Here is a 22,999-nt window from a genome sequence, read left to right as displayed (position 1 = left end):
TCTAATTTAGTCCTCGCAGTCATAACTTAAAAATTTGCCATGACAAGTAAATCCACACTGATCAGCCATAACATTATGACCACCTTCCTAATATTGTGTACATCTCCCTGGTGCGCGAATGGACCTGGGTCTTCTGTTAGTGGAGCCTTTATGGGTTGAGGGGGGGGTGGATCATCTCACAGATACTTGATCAGTTTGGGATCTAGTGAATTTGGAGGCCAGGGCAACACCTTGTGCTGTTTGTCATGTTTGTTTTTTTTTTTAGTTAAAGCGTTTTTTTTTTGTGTGTGTGTGTCTGTGTCATGCTGCATCCTACTGGGGATGGCTACTACCATCAAGGAGTGTCATTGCTGTGGGGTGGGGGTACCTGGTCTGGTCTAGGTGGCTGCTACATGCCTAAGTAACATCCACACAAACGTCAGGTAGAAAAGTTTCCCTGCAGAACACTGAATTGTCACAAGACGGACAATATTGTTTACATCTCCCGTCACTGGTCATAATGTTATGGCTGATCGGTGTGTGTAAGTAGGTTAGCCGACACTTCACAAACCTGCTGACTGTGCAAGAGCCCTGCGATTAAGCTAGAGGTTAGACGTATAGTTCAGTTTTGGAAAGACAAAAACAAGTTCTTAATCATTAGCATGTTCTCTACCTTTACAGTATCACTATCACCGTCACAAATCCGACATATCCAGGATGATTAACTATTTCTTTAGCTTTATCGCCGAGTGAAATGATTCTTTCTGCTTCCAGAGGTGCTTTTCCTCAAAGATATGTTTGTTTCCCTCGAAACCGTTGCCACTAAACCCTCTGATCCCTCTGCTAACGGGTAAAAAAAAGACTCTGTATAACCCAGTACATTTTCCTTTTCATTCCTCTCTTTGCCCCGACGTGTGAGAAACAACCCAGTCATCTTCTGTGAGTACAAACGCTGGCAAGTACAGCTGATCACGCTTCACTTGGCTAAACAACCTGAGGGGCACGCGTCAGACACGACAGCGAAGGCAGCCGCTCTGAAGCCTCGTGCTTTTTTCTCCTTCGAAGCCCTAGTCTAGCAGGTCGGTGCTGCAAAAGCCCATCGGAATGAGAGTCGGACGGGGGTTAATGATTTCCTTCGTAATACCACAAGAAAAAAACAAAAAAACAAATATTAATAAGAACGCGTTTAGAATTTGCTTCATTTAAAGTGGATTTTTTCAGCCCGTTAAGCTTGAAAGACATGTGTACCGGTGCAGGTACCAGATCGGCTCGGGGAGAATCCGGCGCTTCCAGATGACATCACAGAGTCGTTAGAGATGTTTTATAATTGGTTGGAAAACGTGAAGAAGTGGAGCAACTTAGCGGTTTCGTTTTGTCCTTTTATTCTTTGGATAAATTGATAAATATAAAATACTTAATTTCTCATTTAGTTTTGTAACCATTGCTGGTCACTCAGTTTCTAAGATAAACATGTCACATTATATATACAAATATCTGTGTCTGTGTGTACAAGTGTCTCAGTGTTTGAGATGTTTTGCCTCCAGCTAAGCCCCGCCTCCTTAAAAACCATCACACTGTTAACAAACCGCAAAGGGGTCAATACAAATGAATGTATCGAACTCGAATTATTATTATTATTGTTAGTAGTCATTTTCTTACTTTTATGAATAATGTGCTGCCATTGTATTTTTTGTGATTTGTGAAAAATTATAAATAAATAACTTTATTGAGCTCTCTCTCTTCCAAACATATTGTGAAAAATAAATTAAATTAATTGTCTAACCATGAAGCCGAACATATATTTGGCATCATTTAGAAGCGCCGGATACCCTCCCTCCCAGACCCCGAGCCGTTCTCGTAGCCGGTTAGGGGACGTGGTCTGACTCTGCGTCCAGTTTCGGCTCGTTTTCAGTGCTACATCACGTACAAACTAGTCACTTGCAAACACTTGGCACAGACTAAAAACAGACGTACGGCCACTCCCATCATTTGTTGTCTTTTTTTTTTTTTTTGTCTTAAAGATAAGATGAATACTGCAGTATTGTCGGAACAAATAGACGTCCCGCGAAATCAATACGTGTCGAACTGTACGCCATTTCGAAATTGAGAGCTACCCCCTAGTTAAAATAACGAGGCTGTGAACCGGCCGTTTCTTCCTGCTTGAGCACATCTGTCTCTCCAGGTGGATGTGAAGTCTGCCGTTGTTTATTGTCCTCGCAGCAAGTTCTCCGCACAGATCTGCTGTTCTCAGTACTCGAGCAGAGAGCGGCCTCCTGTGCGGGCGTTTGCCCTTGTCTGCAGTTACTCTTTTGCTTTTTTTTTTTGTATTTTTTTTTTTGTACTCTTTTTTTTTTGGTATGTCAGACCAAAATTCAAGCAGACGTGGACAGGAATGACCAGTATTCCGTTCTCCCGTTCTCCGTCGACAATAAATCAAGTTCCCGTTTTCCCCCGACAGTCTCCAGGTTTGACCGTCCGGGCCGCGTCGACCGTCACTCCGCCGCCGCCGCCGCCGCCGCCGCCGGGGCGCTGTTCTCGAGCCTCCGCCCGGACGCGTTCAAGGAGCTGCGCTTCAGCAGCCTGTTGACGATGTCGGTGCACGTCTTCTTGTACTGGTGCCGGAGCAGGGAGTACACGAAGGGGTCGCACGCCGCCTTGCTGTAAGCTAAGCACTTGGAGACAATTCCCCAGTGAGGGTTGATAGGCACCGCTGGAAATAACTCCACGATCCTACGGGGGAAGCATAAAAGAGAGAGGGCGGTGAGACGGACAGATAGACAGATAGATAGAGTGTGGAGGAAAGGTTAGTCAACATGCTGGAAAAGACATGCACGCCCTGAGCTTATGAAGCAGAAATAGAAACATATTTGGACGACATTACTGCCCATGCCATTTTTTTTTATGTAAGCGTCTGCAAAGATAGAATCATCTCATTAGGTAAAGAGATGACTTTCCAGCATTTACTCTCCTCTCAGTTGCAGCTGCAGAGCACGGTGACACATGAACAGACTTCTCTTGTGGCATTTCCTCAGTAATACCACGCTGCACTGTGAGCTAGTGACGTTCGATGCCACCAATTTCTTTTCCGGTCCTGACACTGAGTAAAATTCAGGCTGGTATCGACACTGATACTTGCTGTAAATACATCCTAATGTGTCTGGTAAACCTAAAAAGAAAGTGGTGTATTTCAAATCATTGCTTCATAAAGAATAAAAGACAAGTATGTCGAGGTAGTGGCCTCATTTGCTACATAGTCGAGCTAATACCATAAAAGAAACACCAGTCAGGACACAATCATACAAAATATGTGAAAATAATAAGTAAAATAATAAGACCATTAAAATAAATTATTGTTTCACTATTAACAACTACTATAAAAATGAAAACTTGCATCTTAGTTCTGACACTTTCCTCTTCTGTCCTCTTCATCATAAATGTCTCATATTCTGTGTTGTGGTTTAACTTGAGTTTGTGTTTCATAAGGATTGTTGTTTTGCCACAACTCAATAGTTTAGTTACTTGTCACTGTGTTCCCACATTACCTCGAATGACTGCAGTATCGAAAAGTATCGATATTTTGATTGGAGAATCGATTTTAAAGCATAAAGACCTCGTATCGGAAGTATCGATATTTCAGTATCGATCTGCTGGGAATAAATAAATAAAGAAACTTCACAAAAAAAAAAACTTCCCATTAGAGCTAATAAACTGTGTCACTTTGTCTCTTATGTGTGAATTTCCAGACTACTTTTTATTTCATTCGCAGCTTTTCGTATTAGAAAAAGCAGCGGCACAAGAAGGATAAAACAGCTGCAATGAACGTGTGGAAATAAGAAAATGAACTCTGATTGTAAAAACAGACGTTCCTCCAGATCATCATAAATACCCTTGTGTACTTCAAAGGTTGCGCGTTTGATTTAAAGCGCCCAGTGTGCAGTCTCGCCCCAATTTTTGTCTGCATCTCAAAGCAGCGGACGTCAGCCCTGAAGGCTTCGAATTAATAACTTACTTTCACACTATGTATTTTTTTTTTTTTTTCAAGTGTAAAAATATTTTATATCACGGTGGTGCCATAAAAGATGTAGAAAAATCGCTGATCCTCCGCGCTCGCACTCTGCACGATTACTCTCCGCACAATCGAGCCCCGTCAGCACATTAACGGCGGCCCCATGTGGGCCGCCAGCCACCGCTGACATTTGCCCACACGCTCCACAGAAACAGAGCAAACAGGAGGTTAAGTCAGGGTTTTTTTTTTTTTTTTATGTGTCTTTTTTTACTCCACACCTGGTGACAACAAACGAGCTACGCCCGAGAGGCGGCGGAGGAGGAGCCTTTGGCGTAATGATAGATCCAAATTTTTCAATTAGCAAAACTGCCATTTGCAGAGCGAGAGCCGCCCGGCTCTGGTCATTCACTGGTGACAGTTTACTGATAACGTGACAAACTGTCGAGCCCGCGTTGTTTTGAGGGAATGAAAGGGTCAAAGAGAACGCCCCCCCCCCAGCCACCCAACCACCCACCCACCCGAGGCTTTATTTATGTCATTTCGTTTCAAAGAGGCCGACTTCCTGCAATTTCAGGTGTCGGTTTAACATGTTAATGGGTCATGAATAGTGGATAGAATTGAGTGCACAACAATATTCTAGGTTATTTCCTGTTGTCATCTAACACACTCATCACAGTCATTTTTCTGGTATGTGGGTACATTTACATAAGATTTAAAGGTACTACAATATATATATATCTCAAAGTGACAAAAAGCCATGCTAATTTGAATTAATGAAATATGTATATTATAACAGCCTGGTTACACCGATTTCTTGATTTGTGGCTTTCTATTACCGGAGGCTAGCGCCAATTGTTTTGTCGTTTTGAACGTATTTTATATTGCCACGTCTTCATGTGCAGTTTTTGGTACAGATACATATAAGTTCCTCAGTTATTGGTAACAAAACGTTTAATATGTCCTGTTTTTGAGATCGACCTCCCTTTGGCCCGACAGAGAACAGGTCTGGTTCACATTTGCGAATGCATTTCCAAGGCATCTGAACTCAAATTCTGAAATTCCTCTTCCAAAAATTTAAAACCTGACTCCCGGTTTATGCTTCTGCGTCAATTTAACGCCATGACTTGCACCTCCCCAGAAATGTAACTACGCAAAAGAGGCGATGCAGACCAACAAAGCTGCAATTGGTCGACTTGATAGAGGTGTGTTTCTGCTTTAATATTTCCGACTGCTTCTCCATCTCCCCAATTCTTTTGGATCAATAAAGATGCAACACATTAAGGGAAGTTTAACTGAGGAGGTTCAGAGAACCACGAATATTTGTCTTGGCGAAAGTTTCAGTCGCCATTGTTGAAAGCGAAGCAGGAAGCAGAAAGAAAAGTGAACCCGATTTGCAAAAAAACGGAAATATAAGAACCAGATGCCAGATCAGAACAAGAAGTTCAGAGTTAGCACAGACAGTACTGACAGTATGTCAAATAAAATAAAAATTAATGGTCCACTTGCTGAAGAAATGTCAATGGCAGCTTTTTTTCGAAGGTTTTGCTCTTTTCTTCTGGACGGGACTGTGGAACTGGTCGTTCTGTTGAAATGTTTCTATTCACTGAAGTGCAGTTGGTCCTGTGGTTCCCCGGGAAGAATTATTGCATATAAACACATCAAAGGAGTTTGGCCTGTGCATCTAACCCATCCAAGAAAGCAGGCTTGGAGCAGCGTACGCTCCAAACTCTGCTTCTCTAACCACCAAATATATTTGAAGTGAATGGAATTAATTCGCTATATATGCCAACAGAGATTTAACATTTTCTGCAGCAACAACCCCCAAAAAAAACAAAAAACCCTGTTAATATGGGAAACAAACCTGCACTACTCACAGGGACCGGTTTATTTGTTCAGTAAGTCTGGAAAGTGGGAGACATATTCCATTATAATATATCAGCAGTAATAAATAAGCCCTTCTGCTGCCTGACTCATTCCTGCACGCTGCTCATTTGATATTCTCCGGTGCTCGTACGATTTTAAAACTTCTCGCATGTCAACGTAGCGCATCTCTCACTACGGGGGCCTCGTCTGACATCCCCTCTCTTTGTCCGGTGATTGATGTGAGTGGATGCTACCTCACAAAGTGAGATGCACCCGGCGAACTTGAGAGAGAAAAGTGCTAATGCAGCAGCAACACCAGCAACAACAGCAGCAGCAGCAGCAGCAGCAGCAGCAGCACAGCGCAGGCATATTACTTATCACAAGGTCAGCCAATCTCATCTTCCAACTCCGGCCAGTGTGGAGAGGAAGCCCGGGAGGAAGCGGAAGGTGGGGGGGAGGGATGTGGGGGTGGGTGTGAAGGTGCCACCCCCCTCCCCAGCTCCCCCCCTTTTGTTCCTTGCTCCTGTTCCTGACACTCACCTCGTGATCACGTAGGGAGCAAAGCAGAGCATGAAGGTGCCGATGAAGGTGCTGATCTTCCTCGTTGCTCTCTGCCGCCGCCTCTTCTGCTCCTCCAGACAACGCTGGCGAACGCTGGAAGACACATCCACTGGGTTTTAGAAAGTCTTGAGTGGGTGGGTTTCTGTGTAAGGCCTGAGGCCTCCAACATTTTTCAGGCCGAGGACCCCCAAACTGATGGAGAAATTAAACAGGGACCCCCTACCTACTATATATGCTCTATGTTAAACTCAGCCTAGTGCAAATCATAAATACACATCATTATTAGAATTTTGCATTCAATATTAAGCTATTCAAATAATACACAGGTTCAAATATTCATTTTTTTTTTATTTCGAGTTGCACCGTTAGTTCTAATAATATTGAAGCCTCTGGGATTTTAGCTGGAGACTGAACAGGCTCTTGGAACCTGACAGCCAGCCTTGTGCTGTCAGGTTGCGGCCTTGTGATTGGCTCAGCAGTTATAGAGGCGGGGCCTCCTGTTAATACTACAGGAGGCTAAGATTGACAGGTCTAAGCCTTCTTAGTGAAGAGCTGACTGAAAGATAACATCTTCTACATCCATTTATCCCTTTACTAAAATGTGATGGATTCATGTTGATGTGTGTTTAAATTTGTGGGGGAAAATTAAAAAAAAATACACATATATAAAAATTATCTAATCAACCAAAGGTTTTGTGACCCCCCTGCAGTACCTCCGCGGACCCTCTAAGGGTCCCCGGACCCCCTGTTGAAGACCTGGGGTCTAAGGTGCAGGTGGAGCCGTCAAACAAATATTCGGTTTGTCCTAAAAACTGCCGGACATGTAGCTGAAAAGTGAAGGTGGTTACTTTTTTAGAATTTCACTTAAATCTCTTCCTGTGGGGCTTTGCGTGAGCACCGTGGCACACTGCTTTGAGCAATATTTGATGAAAAAAAAAAAAAAAAAAAGGAGGTCATCTTTGTGAGGGATGGCAGGCAGGATTTACAGGGCCGGCCTGAACCTGACAGACAGTAGCCGGGATACCACTGATTGATCCCCCCACACTCACTCATTCTCTGTCTCACACAAACACGCCGGGTTATGTATTCATTTCAGCCGCACTCTGTGAATTCTGAGCAAAGCAATCTGTTCTGGATGACATTTCTGTAGAATTAGATTTTGTATCCCCCCCCCCTCTGAATACCGAGGACACTATTCAAATGTCAGAGCAAAGGCAGGGAAGTCTCATTAACCGTTTTTGTCCTGACAATAGAAACAGAACAGTTCTGGCCTCACAATCAATATGATTGAGGAATGATGGCACCAACACTGCTAACAGCTCCCTGGGATTTTTCCACCCTCCCCTTTCTTCATGAAGGGTCGATTTGAACAGTTTGTTCTTTTCCCCCTAAATGCTTACTTCTAACTGATGGTCTTTAAATTGCATGGACGCTCTCCAAAAAAAAAGAGACTAAACGCTAGATTGCTGTAGAATCCAAAGTCGTGCAAGCCAAGTTAATAGAGCTATAATGACTTAAAAGGGGGCTCACCTGGGGTGTATATCCACCAGCAGCACCAAAGTTTGCATTGTAATAACGTCGATCCTCTTACAGTGAAACCGCGCCACTTTAAGGACTTTGAGGTATGTGACACACAACACTATAAAAGACAGGAGGAAGGTGAAGGAGTGGAAAAAGACGGTGAAGATAACAAACTGGGTCCGGCTGCTCGCCCGCGGGTTGGACAGGGTGCAGGACGCGTAAAGCCGGTGGTATCCCACCCAGGAGAGGCAGGTGGCCACCGTGGAGAAGGACACGGAGTGCGCCCACGTGTACCCGAGCACGAACGCCGCGTCCTTGTGGCGCATTTTGGAGTGGTACCTCAGGGGGAACACCACCGCGATCCACCTGTCGATGCTCAGCGCTGCCATGCTCAGCATCGAGTTGGTGGACAGGAAGGTCTCCAGGAAGCCCACGATCTGGCAGAAGCCGTCCCCCCCCGGCTGCGCCTTGCTGACGAGTCCCACCAAAGTGAGCGGCATGTTGGACACGGTCAGCAACAAGTTGCAGAAGGTGAGGTTGAGGTTGAACAGACCGGGGACCTGCTTGCGGATCTCCGGGTTGTACAGAAAGCAGATCAGCACCAGGACGTTGGACAGCAACGACACTATGATAATCACAACCACCAACAGGGAGAGAATTACCTCCGCAGTGTCCATCCTGTGGGCCCCCAAAACTCACTTCCCCCCACTTTTTGTGCGCATATCCAGTCTTGTTGTGCGGCTGCTGCGAAAAAGACGCATTAATCACCCATAACCGTGTCTGTGCATCCCCCAGATCGCTCCCCCCCCCGGTGGAGATCCCCTCGTTTTCCTCTCCACTACATTGTGTCTTTGGCGAAGATGTTCGGGGAGGATTCCGGGATGATCAGGAGGAAATCGCGGAGTGTCAGGAATCGAGCTCCTTGTGCCAAGGCTGCTCTGTTCTGGCACACTGCGTCTTGCAGTGGGGTTTTTGTCGTCCTGTGATGCGCTCTCAAGGCATCACCCCTCCGCACACACCGCACAGTGTGTGGGCTACTTGATCTCTCCCTCGTCTCCTCTGAGTAACAGGAAAAGACAAAGAACATTAGTCCGAACTGTGTTTTCTTTTTTCCATTAAAAAAAGAAAAAGAAAAAGAAGATCGCGGCGAAGATGCCCGCTCCTTGCGCAGTGTTCCAACTTATCTTTGTTGATGGGTTGTGGAATTGATTTAACACGAACTGACACATCTGGACGCGGGTCCATCGTCTGAGCACTATTTTTAGCCGTTCATCACACTTATTTGTATCCTGTACATGTTTTTTTTCTCTTATGTAAACCCCCATTTAGTTTTATTTCCAAGTGAGACTTTGAAGCAGTCAGAATAATAAATACAATCAAAACATTTAGGCACAAAAGGGCGCGCACAGTTATTCTGTTAAGAACCATAAATCATTTAAAAAAATCTCAAAATGATCAACTTTGGCTCATTTATTCAAACCTTTTTTTTCTGCTTCTAAAACCGAACATGTTTCAGTGTCAGATTCTGATCTCATTCTTTTTAAAAACCATCATCCCAGCTGCATCCCCCTTTCCCGGTCTCTGCTCATTAGGGTCTTGCTCCCATCAGATTGACAAGGAGCAACATCTTCCGTTCCCGTGGAAGCTGGATGACGCCCCCACACTCTGCTGCCCCTCTGGACTTTTCGCCGTGGCGAATCTTTCCTCTGAAGCGTGGGACTCATCGGAGTGTGCGCGCTGCGGCACGTGAGCCACCGAGGGCTGTGGAGCAGAGCAGGGTGAGGTGGCGGTTGTGTGGTTGCAATGAGGGGGGGAGGGAGGGGTGGGTGGGTTGGGGAGGGAGTCAGAGCGTGTGGGCGGAAAGAGTTATTGTTACTGCAACACACACACACATGCAGTGTTTGAGACTGTGGAGACGTGGTACTATGTGGGCCACCTCTTCCTTTTTATCCTGGGTGGCAAAAGATGAGCAGAAATGGGAGAAAGAAAAAAAAGGGGAGGGGAGGGGAGGGGGGGCCTTATCCACCCTGGGGAAAGCGGGGCTTATCCACCCTGTAAATGTTATGTGTGGAGTATGTGGGTCAATGTTTGCGCTTGATGCAAAGAGAAGGGCGCTGCGGGATAAGGACAGGCATTGCTGCTGCTGCTGCTGCTGCTGCTGGGTGTTATGAAGCTGAAATGCAGCTCTGCAGCCCCCCCTCCACCCCCCGTAAAGGCTCTGGCCCCCACGATGGATGCGTTTTGCAGCATTATTTGTTCTACATGTGATGGGGCAATCAGCCTTTTGGAGAGAGGCACTGTCGTGTTGCAGCTCCGTCCCGTCAGTTCAGAGGCGGTTATCAGCACAAAGCCACCGGTTGATCTCCGGCGTGAGTGCAGTGCTTTTCGCGGGCTTTAATTATTCTTTTCATAATTAAATGCCGGCTCCTCAGACAATAACGTATGTTGAGGTGGGGGGGGAGACAAAGAAAAGAAAGGAAAAGTCTCTAAAAATATAGCTCGGAGAGGATGGAGTGATGCGGATGGATGATGTAATGGGAGAGAAGATAGTACAGATTGTTTTTTTTTTTTCTTCTCTGAAGGATTTCTGATATTTTTTCTATATGCCAGACACAGAGCCACTGCAGACACGCGTGCTCAGAGACAAATGTGATAAATATGAACGCAGCTGTTACCGATTCTGAGCCCTCTTTAATTCCACCTGGAACAAGCTGTATTTGTGTATGCAGATGTATGCAGGATTCAAGGTGGGTGCGCACGAGGGGCTCTGACACCTCTCGACCTCTGTGACATCACCATGAATGAAAACAGACGTTCCTTAGTTGATACAACAGGTTAACTTATGCCAGACAGACAAAATTAAGCACAATTCTTTGAGGTGAGTCCAGGTAAAAGATAATATCTTTTACTGATCTTGTCGTTATTGCAAAACAACATAGATCAGTTCCAGGGTTTATTGTTTTGTTTTTTAAGCTCGGGCTCGATGTAAATCAGTCTTTTTATTGTTATGCATAAGTAGCTGCAAATTTCCCGAGATTTAATTCAGAACAAATCCATCTGGGATGCAACAAATTTACAATAAAGTCTGAAAAGAGTGAAAAAATAACCTCATAGTTTCCCACACCCATATATGTTGAATTTAAATCAGGGGTCTTCAAAGTTTTTCACCCCCTGATGAGAGATAAGTAGGGACCCGCTACCTAATATATGTGTTGTTCTATATTAAACTCATCCTAGTGCTATTTAAATGCACATTATTATCATGTTGCATTCAATATTAAGATATTCAAATATTTCAAACATGTGCAACAGCAGGGTGTCTGTGCAACTGTCACAAACATACTTATATATATCATGCACTGTTAGCTTCTCTTCTGCTAACCAGCCAGTGTGTGTCTGGGATACATGTTGGATTCATGTTAATGTGCATTTAAACAAATGTAAATTTGCGGGGGAAAACTGTGGGTAAAATGTTACAAAATATAGATAAATGTCTAATAAACCAAAGATTTTGCGACCACAGTGCCACCGCGGACCCTCTAGGGGTCGCAGACCCCCTGTTGAATTGAATATTTCGCATTTTTGCTCGACAAATGACAGTCGAGGAGGTGTTTAAATAGTTGATTCGGAGTCATTTCACTCACACAGTTTTGCTTATTCTAAAATAAAAGCTTATTTTTCATCATGGGCATAAAATACCACTTTAATTTTCGAGTTCATACGTGCAAAGACGTAGATAAGGCCGGCCTCTGGCTGAATCGTGAATCCAAGTGCAATAGCCCGTGCCGTTGTCGTTATTGATCATCTTCTTTTAAACGCTCCAGATGAGTTATCTAAAAAATTTCCCATTTTTTCTTTGCAGGCGGGGAGGGTGGGGGCGGACGAGACAAGATCTTGAGTCCTCAGATCTGCACTTTGAAGATAATACCTCCTGTCAGAAGATTTAACAAGTGCAGGATTTGACGGTGGGAGACGGTGGGATTGGAGGGAGCCCTGCAGCTCTCCTCCTTTGTGCTGCGACACCGCGGATCCGAATTTGCTGCCACTTCCAATCGCACACTTGACTTCCCCCTGACAGGCGGCTTGGTGTCGATATTAAACCTAAATGTGTGCTTTAGCGTCCGCGTTCCCCCAGCTCCTTTAAATATGTAGACTCTTATTCGAACGCATCTCTGCCGCGGGTTTTCTATATTGAGCTTTAAGAGGACAGTTTGGGATGTTCGATGCAAACTTGGATGGAAAACTTGTCAAACTTCAGACTGCGTTACGTAACTCTAAAGAAAGCGCACATCCTGCAGGCTATGCTGTATGAGCTTGAGCCGAGCGGCGGCTCATGGAGGTCTCACAGGTGAGGACAGCGGGGACACTCACTCAGACAGGAAGCTTTATACAAACAGAGTGAAATGCCAACCTGCGAGGGAGGAGAGGGGGGAAGGTGTTGACACGGCTGCTGAGAGGCCATTTTCCTGCTACTCCCGACTTAGTCAGAGCGGCTGCAGCCGGGGGCCGACGTTGATCAGCTCCAAATAACACATAAGGTCAAAGTGGTTGTTCGCAGTCGCAGTGGATCAATTGTGTGTAGCTGCTGTTACAGGCGTCAAGATGATATCTGCTTGAGCTACGCTTTGAAGCGACGATTCCCAACCGGGGGTACGCGGACCCCTAGTGGTCCGTCGTGTAATGGCAAGGGGTCCATGACAATAAAAAAACCTCCTGAAACCTGAGCTTTTGGTTAGTGTGCATTTTTAATTTGTGCATTTGTCTTTATTTGAGATTGGTAGGATCTAAGAACTATAAAAACTAAGCATCGTCTTTGAACAGGAAGTAGTTTTTTGGAAAAAAAAAACAATGTCCTCATATGTGGACACAGGGATTATTTCTCTCAATATTATGACAGAGTCACCAATATGTAACAAAATATAAAACTGTTTATTTTCATGTCTGAACGTTGCTGTGCAAAAGCAGAATTGCAAATAATGAACGTCCTCAATGGAGTACTTGCTAACTAGCGAAGTTTCAATTGTAAAATTCGATTCGTTTTTGAATCTTGTTCACTCATGTTACGTGATTGGCTGATCCACTGATCACGTTTTTAACTAGTATCTAGTTAAGAGGACAAAATAAGCTGCTACAAACCTAAAAATTTAACATCCTCGTATTCTTAATAGTGCTCTTATTGTGAAACATCTGCGGGATGGTGTTGCAGGTGGTGCAGGCTGTGACTCTCTGATGAGTCACAGCTGTTTTGGAGGCACACGTCGGACCTACACAATAGTATGAAGGTGGTCATTATGTTATGCCTGATCTGCGTACGCCAGCTAAAAACCGACAAACGCATTAATGCAACTGAACGCAATAATATCTGTCTACCGGCGCCTCCAAAGCATCCACATGGAAAAATAAATCAAATGTACAAATACCAAAGACTTTTGATGAAACCTTCTACCTGTGTGAACTTCTTCTCGGTCTGAAACCTCGCGCAGGAGGTCGTGACCATTAATAGCCCGATAACTCCGACAAAACGCCGGCTTTTCGATTTAATTTCCCGCCTGTTCTCATATCCGTTAATGACGGCCGGCATCAACGACGAGCTCTTGATGAAACTTTTTGTCGAATCTCTCATCTCGGGCCGACCTGTTCTCATCAGACCAGACCGATAATTAGATAGACGGCTGAGTCAATGAGGACCTCAGGACGGCTCGGGCTTAATGAGCCCATTTAGACACCGTTTGAAGACGGAAGGCTTAAAATACCTTGTCCAGATTTAATTTTTTTTTGTCCATGGTTACACAGTGTTAAGCAGACGGTTGTGCTTGTTTGAACAATGCCAGGTTGCTTTTGATGATATGTAGAAATGTGTTTGGGCTTTGAAGATCAAATCTATCACGTCTGATACGACACAGGACGTTCCCTTTCATTCAGTCATATACGCCGGCTTGAACACATTTCAGATTACACTGTAGTATCTCTGACAGTTATTTACTGGTTATTTTTGTAGAGTAAACATACACCAATCCGGCATAACATTATGACCACCTTCCTAATATTGCGTAGGTCTCCTTTGTGCATCCAAAACAGTTATGACTCATCAGGGAATGGACGTGGACCTTCTGAGGGTGTCCTGTCTGATACAAGGATGTTATTAGTGGGGGGGCCTTTGGGTCCTATTGATTGAGGGGAGGGGCCTCTGTGGATCATCCCATAGATACTTGATCAGCTTGGGATCTAGTGAATTCTTGTCTATTTTGTGTTTATCATTTTATTTTTTGAATACAGGTAGGTGTGCATGAACAATGAGATGGCCACGTTTCTTTTTTTCTATTAACTGTAAAAGGAATGATCAAAAACATGGTCCACAAACTCTTCCCCGCTTGACAAACTCCGTCCCAAACCACCCTCCCTGGCCTCCTAGCTCACACCACACACCGCATATTTCCCAGGATCACTTCATCTTTTCGATATTTCTCACCACCCTCTCCTGCCTGCACAGAATATTTAGCGGCGTCGATACAAAAAGTCTAAGACACATCAGGAGGAGATACACACAGATAATAACAAAACAGGAACGTCGGTGCTTGTTTAGATGCTAATTAGCTAGGAGAGATGTAGGAGAAGAGTAAAAACGTGTCAAAACAACAACAAAATACGGACCGAACCTACGAGCCCCATACATCACCACAACTCCTCCAGCTGCAACAAAAAAAGTAGATGCCAGGGGCTTGTCTGGTGGGGGGGTGGGGGGGGGTGGGGCGAACCACCATTAGCATAACTCATTCGAATAGAGCTGCATAGCGTAATCAATTAGTGGCCTTCAATGTGAGTAAAACTTTCTAGGGCAGACGGATTTCTGAATTTTATTTTCTCCAATTCGAGCAAAAATAAGACGCCACACAACCGGGCTTTAATGGAAGGCAGCTGGGGTGATTTCCACAAAAGGATTATCTTCCTGCGGGCAATTAAGGAGGAAAAAGCTATGACATGATTTTTAAAAGGGCTGTGGTACGAAGTGCTTCTGGAACTACACCAGAGATAGCTATAGAGGGGGTCGGGTCAATTTTAAGGCCTAGTATGTTGGACTTAAAGAAGATAGTTTTGATAGATTGCGTGGGGTCTGAGAACACCTGTGCATAGTGCTAGTGCTGTAAATCTTTAGGAGTTTGTCTTTGCTATAGCAAAGACTCAAAAGTACTTTAGTAGTAGTACTTTAAATGAGGAGTTCATGGTGGCCAGAGCTTGAATTTGTGTCTTTTGAGTTGTTCCCAAAGCGTTTTTTTTGTGTTTTTGTGCATCCTGCTGCTACTGCCACCAAGGAGTGTCATTGCTATGGGGAGTTTGGGTGCTACACGTCTAAGTAACATCCACACGAACGAATGCCAGGTCCAAACGTTTCCCAGCAGTGCCACAAGAAGGTCATTGTTACACACTCCATCAAATCGAATCACGGGCTATTAAATAATTAACACGAGCCCATGATTTATCACCGACGCAATATGATCCAGAAGTACTTACAATCAGCTCCGACAATAAAAAAAAATCTGCGTATGTTAATGCATCAATCACATTAATAGGATAATCGCATAAAAACTCCCGAGTGCTGCATACGAACGCTGTAAGAGGACTCCCGCTCATAAGAGGCTTTTGTCCGTGCCCTCCATCTGTATGCGCTGGCTGGGCAGCGGCGCCGTCCCAAATGCTCCCGAGCAATCCGAGGCCCCCGTCTTTTCGCATTAGCCGCGGAAGACGTCGAGGGAAGCCAGCGCCGAGACAGGGCCCCCCCCCCCGCCATCGGCAATTTATAATCAGCGCCGCCGTTAATACTGACGCCGATCTATCGGGCTTATTTATTTTTATTATAGATTGTAGAGAGCGTTGGCTGCGCGCGTAAATCCGAGGCTGCAAGTTGGCAACTGCGAAAAGGATTTTTTTAGTTTGAAACTGTGTTTTATGGCATGTTCTGCTTTTAGTCATTTATTTAATATTTGAGCAGGGCCGCGATAATTATCTTTAGCCGGGCGAAGATTTACTGTCCGCATTTTGTAGGAGGGAGTCAGATTTATAGTATAATTATGTGAAACTGGTGAACCTCACAGAAAAAGAGCTGAAATGAGTTTTTTTTTTGTTGTTGTTGTTTTGGACTAACAAAAGGAAAAACTCCAACTGGATAAAGAAGAAGACAGACAGACAGACAGACAGAAGACAGTCCCAATGTGTTTTCTATAAATCTGTTTTTCATCTCTTTATTTCACTCCACAGTGACGCTGTGAGCTGTTCTCTGGAGCCTAGACCAGACGAGCGAAGGCGAATTTGAAATGTATTGATCTCGTTATTAGCAGTTCTCCAGCTCCACGTGTCAGCGCAGGGAAGAATTTCCAGATTAGGATTGAATTGCACAAACTACACTATATTCAGTTGGATTTCCGATTTTAAAACACTTCCCCGTCGCGGCAGTATAACTCCCTGGCATAATTTGATCTCCGTCAGTCAGCATAATGCAAGATCAAGAAATGAGACGAGAGCAGAGCCGACAAATAACGAGTCCGGACGGTCGAGCCGTCCCGATATGAACCCTGCAGCGCCCGACCTTTCATGACCCCAATAAACATTCAGCCCACACGTCCCCCAAATTTCACGCACCTCCGATATATTTCTCAGGCTCTTACGCCCCCTCCGTAGAATGCACAGGGAAACGATGTCCATTAGTTTTGATGGGTAATAGTTCAGTGTGCCCGGTTCAATATTTTAATCAGCGCGTCTCCGCCCTAAAGCCAGAAATTACTGGTGCCGGCGACTGAAACGTGCTACGCTGGCGTAAAAAGTGCCATAAAATTTTGTGTTGCACAACTGAAATAAAATCACCTGGGAGGCATTTAAAAAAAAAAAAAAAAAAAAATCTTGATTGATGGTTAATTGCAGAATTTGTTTTGTGGAATGAGGTCGGATGAAGTGAACACATGTGGTATGAAGCCGGAGTTTGGAGGCGGTGAAGATGGAGGAAATTGAAAATGAATTATGAAAGTCTTTGTCTGGAGGAAACACAATTAGCCTGTTAGCAACTCTATGTATAAATATATAAATAAAATGGTTATACATTTGCTAAAATGTGCACCATTACACCAAACAGGCAAAACATTATGACCAGCAAGAAGTATTGATCATCTTGTGACAATTCAATTGTCCGCTGTGAAACTTTTGGACCTTACATTCATTCATGTGGATGTTACTTAGACGTGTAGCACCGACGTAGACCAGACCAGGCGCCTCCACCCCACAGCAACGCAAAGTAGCCCCCCCACTAACTACATTGTGTTCCCAGACACCACAGGACGCCCTCAGAAGGCCCGTGCCCGTTCTCTAATGAGTCTTTGAACGCCCCCATAGGGGAAACAAAATTAGGCAGGCGGTCATAATGTTCTGCCTGATCAGTGTATATATATTCAAGCAACAGCTGCTTTTTCAGCAAATAAGTGAAGAATGGATCGACTTTGTTCACCTGAAGGATGTGTTTTGAGCTTCTCTGCAAATTAATGGATGTTTTTTTGTTCTGTTTTTGTTGTGGGGATGCCTAGAATAGAGCCTCCGCATACAACGTGTCACTTATGCACCTTTGAGTGGGAGGATAAATCAAGTCGCAGGAGCATCTGGGGGTAAAACCCATATGCGCTGAGGAGCTAAGGGCGCTTCTCTTGCCTGTCAAAAGGAAGAAATTGAGTGTCTTGCGTCTCCGGATCCGCCCCCACCTGCATCCGAATAAGGCCCGCGTGGACGTCTTCAGCTAAACGAGAGCCGTCGCCATTCATCCTCAGTAATCACCTGCTCTCAACAACCTGCAGCTCGTCTGTGTTTTTTGTTTATTTATTCTTTTTTTTTTTTTTTAAATCCTGCCTTCCCATCCCCGTGCTTTGTGCTGAAAAGTCAATTTTCCCATTCACCGATCTAATTCACTGCGAGGATTAATTTGCCGTCCTAATTTGATTTCACAGTAATTTAATAAATCCTCTCCTCCTCCCTCCCCTCAAAAATTTCATCAGTGTTTCACTCACCTTCGAGAGAAACCCTAATTAGAAGCGCTAATGCGTAATTATTCTTTTATTTCCGGCTTAACGTGGCCGGCACGAATGGGATGCAACAAGGGGGATGACAGCAAAATTAATTTCATATCAGCGTGATTACAATGAATATGAGGGAGTGTAATTTGTTGTTTTTTTGTTTTTTTTCCTCCCCTGCTTGCATGGGGGGCGGCCTATCCTGGTTGCGGGAGACTGCAATTAACCTCCGGTGTCTCCCCTCCAGCATGCAGCAGCTCTCACGCGGTGATGTAACCATCAATGCATCGGTGGGTTTCTTTTTGTGAGGCTGTGCGAATGGAAACCCGATCAGATCCTTTAAGGATGTTCTCTACTGAGCACCAAGGGGAATATGTTGTAATACTCGGGAATCAATGGCTTGTAATTATGGCTTAATCTTACAAATGGAAACCTACGGAGGAGCGCAGTGATCAGACTGAGAAGCAAAAACCTGTCTCCTGGTTGATTTACAACAGATATTACCCTGAAAGTTCATAGTGATGATGACACAGGCTCTGGGATTAAACCATACACTCCTGCCCCCCAGTGAAAAGCTGCGGTATTGCCACACTGCTGCGCCGCGAAGGAGGCTTGAACTACAGCGGCAGCAAAATTTAATCAGTGGTTCCTCCTTGTGGCAAAGCAAGGTCAGTGCTGGTTTTTATCTCCTTTCGTTTTCCTTCTATTTATAGCGCCCTCCCGTCTGGCTGAGTGACATTTGTAAATTGCTTGTCCTGCTTGTCACAGATACATTAATAATTTCACACATTTAAGCGAGAGGCGACCTTAAGATTGGACTTACGTCCAAGGTGTCGGCTTGATAAGCTGAAATGTTATTACCAAGGTCGAACGCGGCGTCAAAACAGTCCAAACGGTTATGAAGATAAAGCCTTTGTGCCAAAAAAGTGATTCAAATCAGAGAGATGTATTCACAGTTTTATGGGAAAATTAATGGCGAGTAAATATCGAGGGGACGCTGGGAGCGCTTTCAGGGTCAGAGGTCAGAGTAAAGGGCCCAAGACTAAACTCCATTTAATCTCTGCAGCCTTTTGGGAAGGCTCGTCCCGCTACTGCAGCTGCAATAAAGCCACTTTACTCCTTGTTGAGATTAATAGCAGGCGCGCACGGGGGGGGGGAGCCATTAATGCCGAGAAGGCACTGCCCCACCTCTTCCCCAGTGCTACCCTGGGAGCCACAGCCACCATAATGGCTCCATTCTCCGAATTAACGGCGCTCAGCGGCCATATGACGGAAAAAAAATTTAATTATGGGCCTCGGTGATACAAGAGAGGGAAATTGAAAGTGAGCAGCGGGGAAGTCTTTTGTCACTTCGGATGGAGCTTAATTCTGGATTTCCACTCTGGAGGGTAAGATACACCGATCAGGCGTAACATTATGAACGCCTTGCCTCCAAAACATCAACAGAGAATGGACATGGGCCTTCTGTCCTGTGGTGTCTGGTAACAGGATGCTGTTAGTGTTGGTGTTATGGGTTGTGGGGTGGGGCCTCTGTGGATCATCCCACGGATACTTGATCATCAAGAAGTGTCATTGTCATGGGGTGGGGGGGCCCGCTCTGGTCTAGGTGGGTGCTACATGTCTAAGAAACATCCACACAAATGAATACCAGATCCAAACATTTCCAAGCAGACCACAGAATTGTCACAAGTTGGCTGATTTTATTTACTTCCTGTTAGTGGTCATAATGTTGTGGCTGATTGGTGTATTTTACTACAAGTAAATAAAAATGATGAAGGACAATAAAAACGAGTCAGATTCTACCAGAGATGAGGTAGACGTCAAACCCAAGTTCTTTAAAAGTTGTGAATTTAAGTTGTGTAATTTAATATTATTTAAGTTAAACTTCATGGATTCTATTAGAATGAAGGTGTTAATGTTGTTATTCTCGGTAACGTTTAAAATGTCGACAGTGGTGCAACTTTAAATAAGAAAATTCCATGCAAACTAGTGTTATTGTGTTTTATCCCTAATAATTAACATAATTTTTTCTTCACGCATAAAAAAAAATGGAAACATGGGGAAAAAAAGCCCAAATTTCATCTTTTTTAATCCCTCTCTCTGCCTCAAAGCCTCCGTTCAGACCCCCCCCCTGACTGCTGCTGCTGCTGCTGCTGCAGGCCCCACGCCCAGCTCAGGACGTCCGTCAGCCAGTTGTGTAACAGTATCCGGGCCGAGACGGGCAGGTGGAGTCGGAGCCGACAATAGACCTCCGTGATCCACTGTCAGCAGTCAGCCGAGGGTTTCCTTAAACTTAGGAGCAGCCTGACACAAGATCCCGGCGCACCAATAAACAGGTTTCCGTTTCAAAGGGCTGCGATATCTGATAACCGAGGAACAGGGGACGTCGCTGCAAAGATCACAGTAGGGATTTGACTGGAGTGAAACAAGATTAAATTCTAGATATCTTACAGATTTATTTTGCATTTTTCGTTCGTCTAACTAGTTTGTCTCAGACTTAGTTAGTGATATTATATTTGTGTTAACTCATAATGGGACAAAACTATGATCACACTATGATCAAATTATGATCACATACCAATATAATTAAAGCAAATGTATTTACTGTCACACTTAAAAAAAATTGGATAATTTCAGTGCCTATTGATTCCTGCAGAGGGCGACGGAGTCGGCCAGCCAGTCCACAACAACACCCCTTTCACCTGAAACCCAAGAAGCACCTCTTAAACAGAGTCACTTGCAATCAGAAAGCCTCCATTTAATTACAACACACAGGAAATTACCGAGTGAATGGGTCAGGCGCTGATAAGAGGCTGAGCCCCGGGGATGATGGCTCCTGAAACCCGAGCGCCCCCCGACCAATCTCAAAGCCCGAATCATCACAAAGGCCAAGCCTGGAAGCCCCACCATCTGATTGTACTGTCATCTAGATTCATAATTAATATATTTATCGAATTAAACGCTGAAAAGAGGCCCGGCCTCCCGAACAGTAGGCAGATTCATTTTTCCGCTGGCTCGGCTTACCGCTAATAACAGTGTTGTCAGTGAAATAGCCCCAGACTGGACCGATGCCCCCGGACCTCATGACAGACAAATTGCTCATCTGCGTGCAGACGATATGGGGAATTCACAGAGTAAAGGAAAGAGGGGGGAAAAATGTCATTGTATGGTGACAACTACAATTGTGTCGTTGTTTCGGGTTGCGGGCACCGAGTTGGAGGAACATAAAAGAGGCATTTGCCGTTTGGAGGGAGCTGCAGATACCTGTTGCTGTTCCTCCGGTTTAACAAATCACTCATCAAAGTTTCACTGCTGCTACGGCATGTTGATCAAGTGAAGGAGAATGTTTTCACTGGTTAACTAGAGATTCACCTTCACCACGGCTGCAAAGACTCTAAAACCATTTTTAGTTAATAAAGGAATTAGATTAAATTAATGTAAAGCAATATGCAATAAAAAGATGCATTTTATTTTTAAGTAAAAATACCAATATACATGATTACAAGTAGAAATCTACTTAAATAAATAAATTGTATGGTACAGAACATTGGTTCTTTAGAAAAAATGACTTCTGTGACTTTGATTGAATTAGTTATAGATTAGATATAAATTTACTATTGAGGCTGGACTATTGTACTTGTATTTAATTCACAGTAAGGGATATTAGCCCTGTGGTTACAGATCATATGATTATATTTTACATAGAGTACAATAGAACAGAGGGTATGTACTGACGTCACTTCCGCCCAGGGCCACGTCCACTGTGGCAAAAACATAGTGAAAAGTATTAGTAAATACAGCGAAACCAGGAAAATGTGGATTATCAGATCACATTAAGGACAATTGGACTGAAAAATTGGTGTCTTAGGTTAACTTTTAGTTAGTTCAAGTTAGTTTTAGATCATTTAAGTCATGATAAATGTAGCTAAATAAAAGATGCTAATGCTAAGAGGTTTACTGAGACGTAACGTTAGCCATACTGTCGACCGTAACTACGCCAAAACAACATCATCCACAAACATCTCTCCTCTCTCTCCCTCCAGAACGTAACTTAAGAAGTGACTTAAGGTATAAATTAATATTACCTGACGCTAGGTTTCTGTGCCTGGATTTCAGTTGTTTCCTCGTAATGCAGCGATCCATTTACGTGTCTTTTCTTAGTAAATGTCCGTCTTAGTAAATGATATCTATAAAAAATGTATCTCCGATTGTTTTTTTAAAATCTGTTGGTGCAGTCAGTTGTACAACACCGTTTTTTTTTAAAAATTTGTTTAGGTGTATAATTTAGACGCCATTAAAGCCTACGATTCAAACTAACGCAGCTAATCTCCACGTTCAACTGCCACTTTTTGCCACTGGGTGGCCGTAACCATGGAGACTTCGCTGGCTGTGACGTCACGGGCAAACCCTCTACAATAGAATAGAAAGATCTTTATTGTCATTGCAGTCGCTGCCATTGCTCTACTATTATAAAGTATAGGAAAACTGAAGATATGATCCGTAAATATATCTAATGACATAACTTGGTATAGGATTGGAAACTCACTCCATTAAATTGACAGTAGCCTCTCTGATTTATTATATTAGACATAAAGTTATGGCTGATTGGTTCATTTTGTGTTTTTCTGTCCACGTTCTGTTGGTCTCCAGTGAAAAGCGAGAAAGATTAACTAAAAATAAAAATTCAGCCTCGAGTGAGCTGCTCTAATTGTCCCCCCCCCCAAAAAAAGTCACATTTGGAACCACACAGAGCATCAGTGCAACACTACCCAGGGGTGAGATGCAAAGTTAGGAACTTTATTAGTCTCCTTCCGTTTGTGGCCTCGAGAAGCGAGTGTGTGTGTGATAATGAAAGCTCGACTAATCCCCTCTTGTTTACTCTGTGATAATGTTGTTTTAACATGTTGTCCTCTGCGGTACTTAAATAGTTGGTATTTATGCTGTCTATCGGCAGCCAGTTCAGGTCCTCCTCCCCCTCCTCCCCCTCCTCCTCCTCCTCCTCCTCACCGAGGGCCTGGTTGGTTCA

General features: G+C 44.1%; 1 protein-coding gene across 1 annotated transcript; it reads right to left on the bottom strand.

Moving 5' to 3' along the window:
• Positions 1–2,334: 2,334 nt before the first annotated feature.
• Positions 2,335–9,480, bottom strand: LOC125022108 (G-protein coupled receptor 26-like). Its single transcript, XM_047608416.1, has 3 exons — positions 7,940–9,480; positions 6,389–6,502; positions 2,335–2,709 (listed from the first exon to the last, which is right to left on the bottom strand). Exons 1-3 carry the CDS (start codon positions 8,605–8,607, stop codon positions 2,472–2,474), a joined length of 1,020 nt encoding a protein of 339 aa, XP_047464372.1. The 5' UTR covers positions 8,608–9,480; the 3' UTR covers positions 2,335–2,471.
• Positions 9,481–22,999: the final 13,519 nt, after the last annotated feature.

Source organism: Mugil cephalus, chromosome 16, assembly GCF_022458985.1.
Source record: "Mugil cephalus isolate CIBA_MC_2020 chromosome 16, CIBA_Mcephalus_1.1, whole genome shotgun sequence".
In the NCBI taxonomy this organism is placed as follows: Eukaryota; Metazoa; Chordata; class Actinopteri; order Mugiliformes; family Mugilidae; genus Mugil; species Mugil cephalus.
Note: the sequence above shows the minus strand (reverse complement) of the source record. Positions and strands in the feature narration are given on the sequence as shown.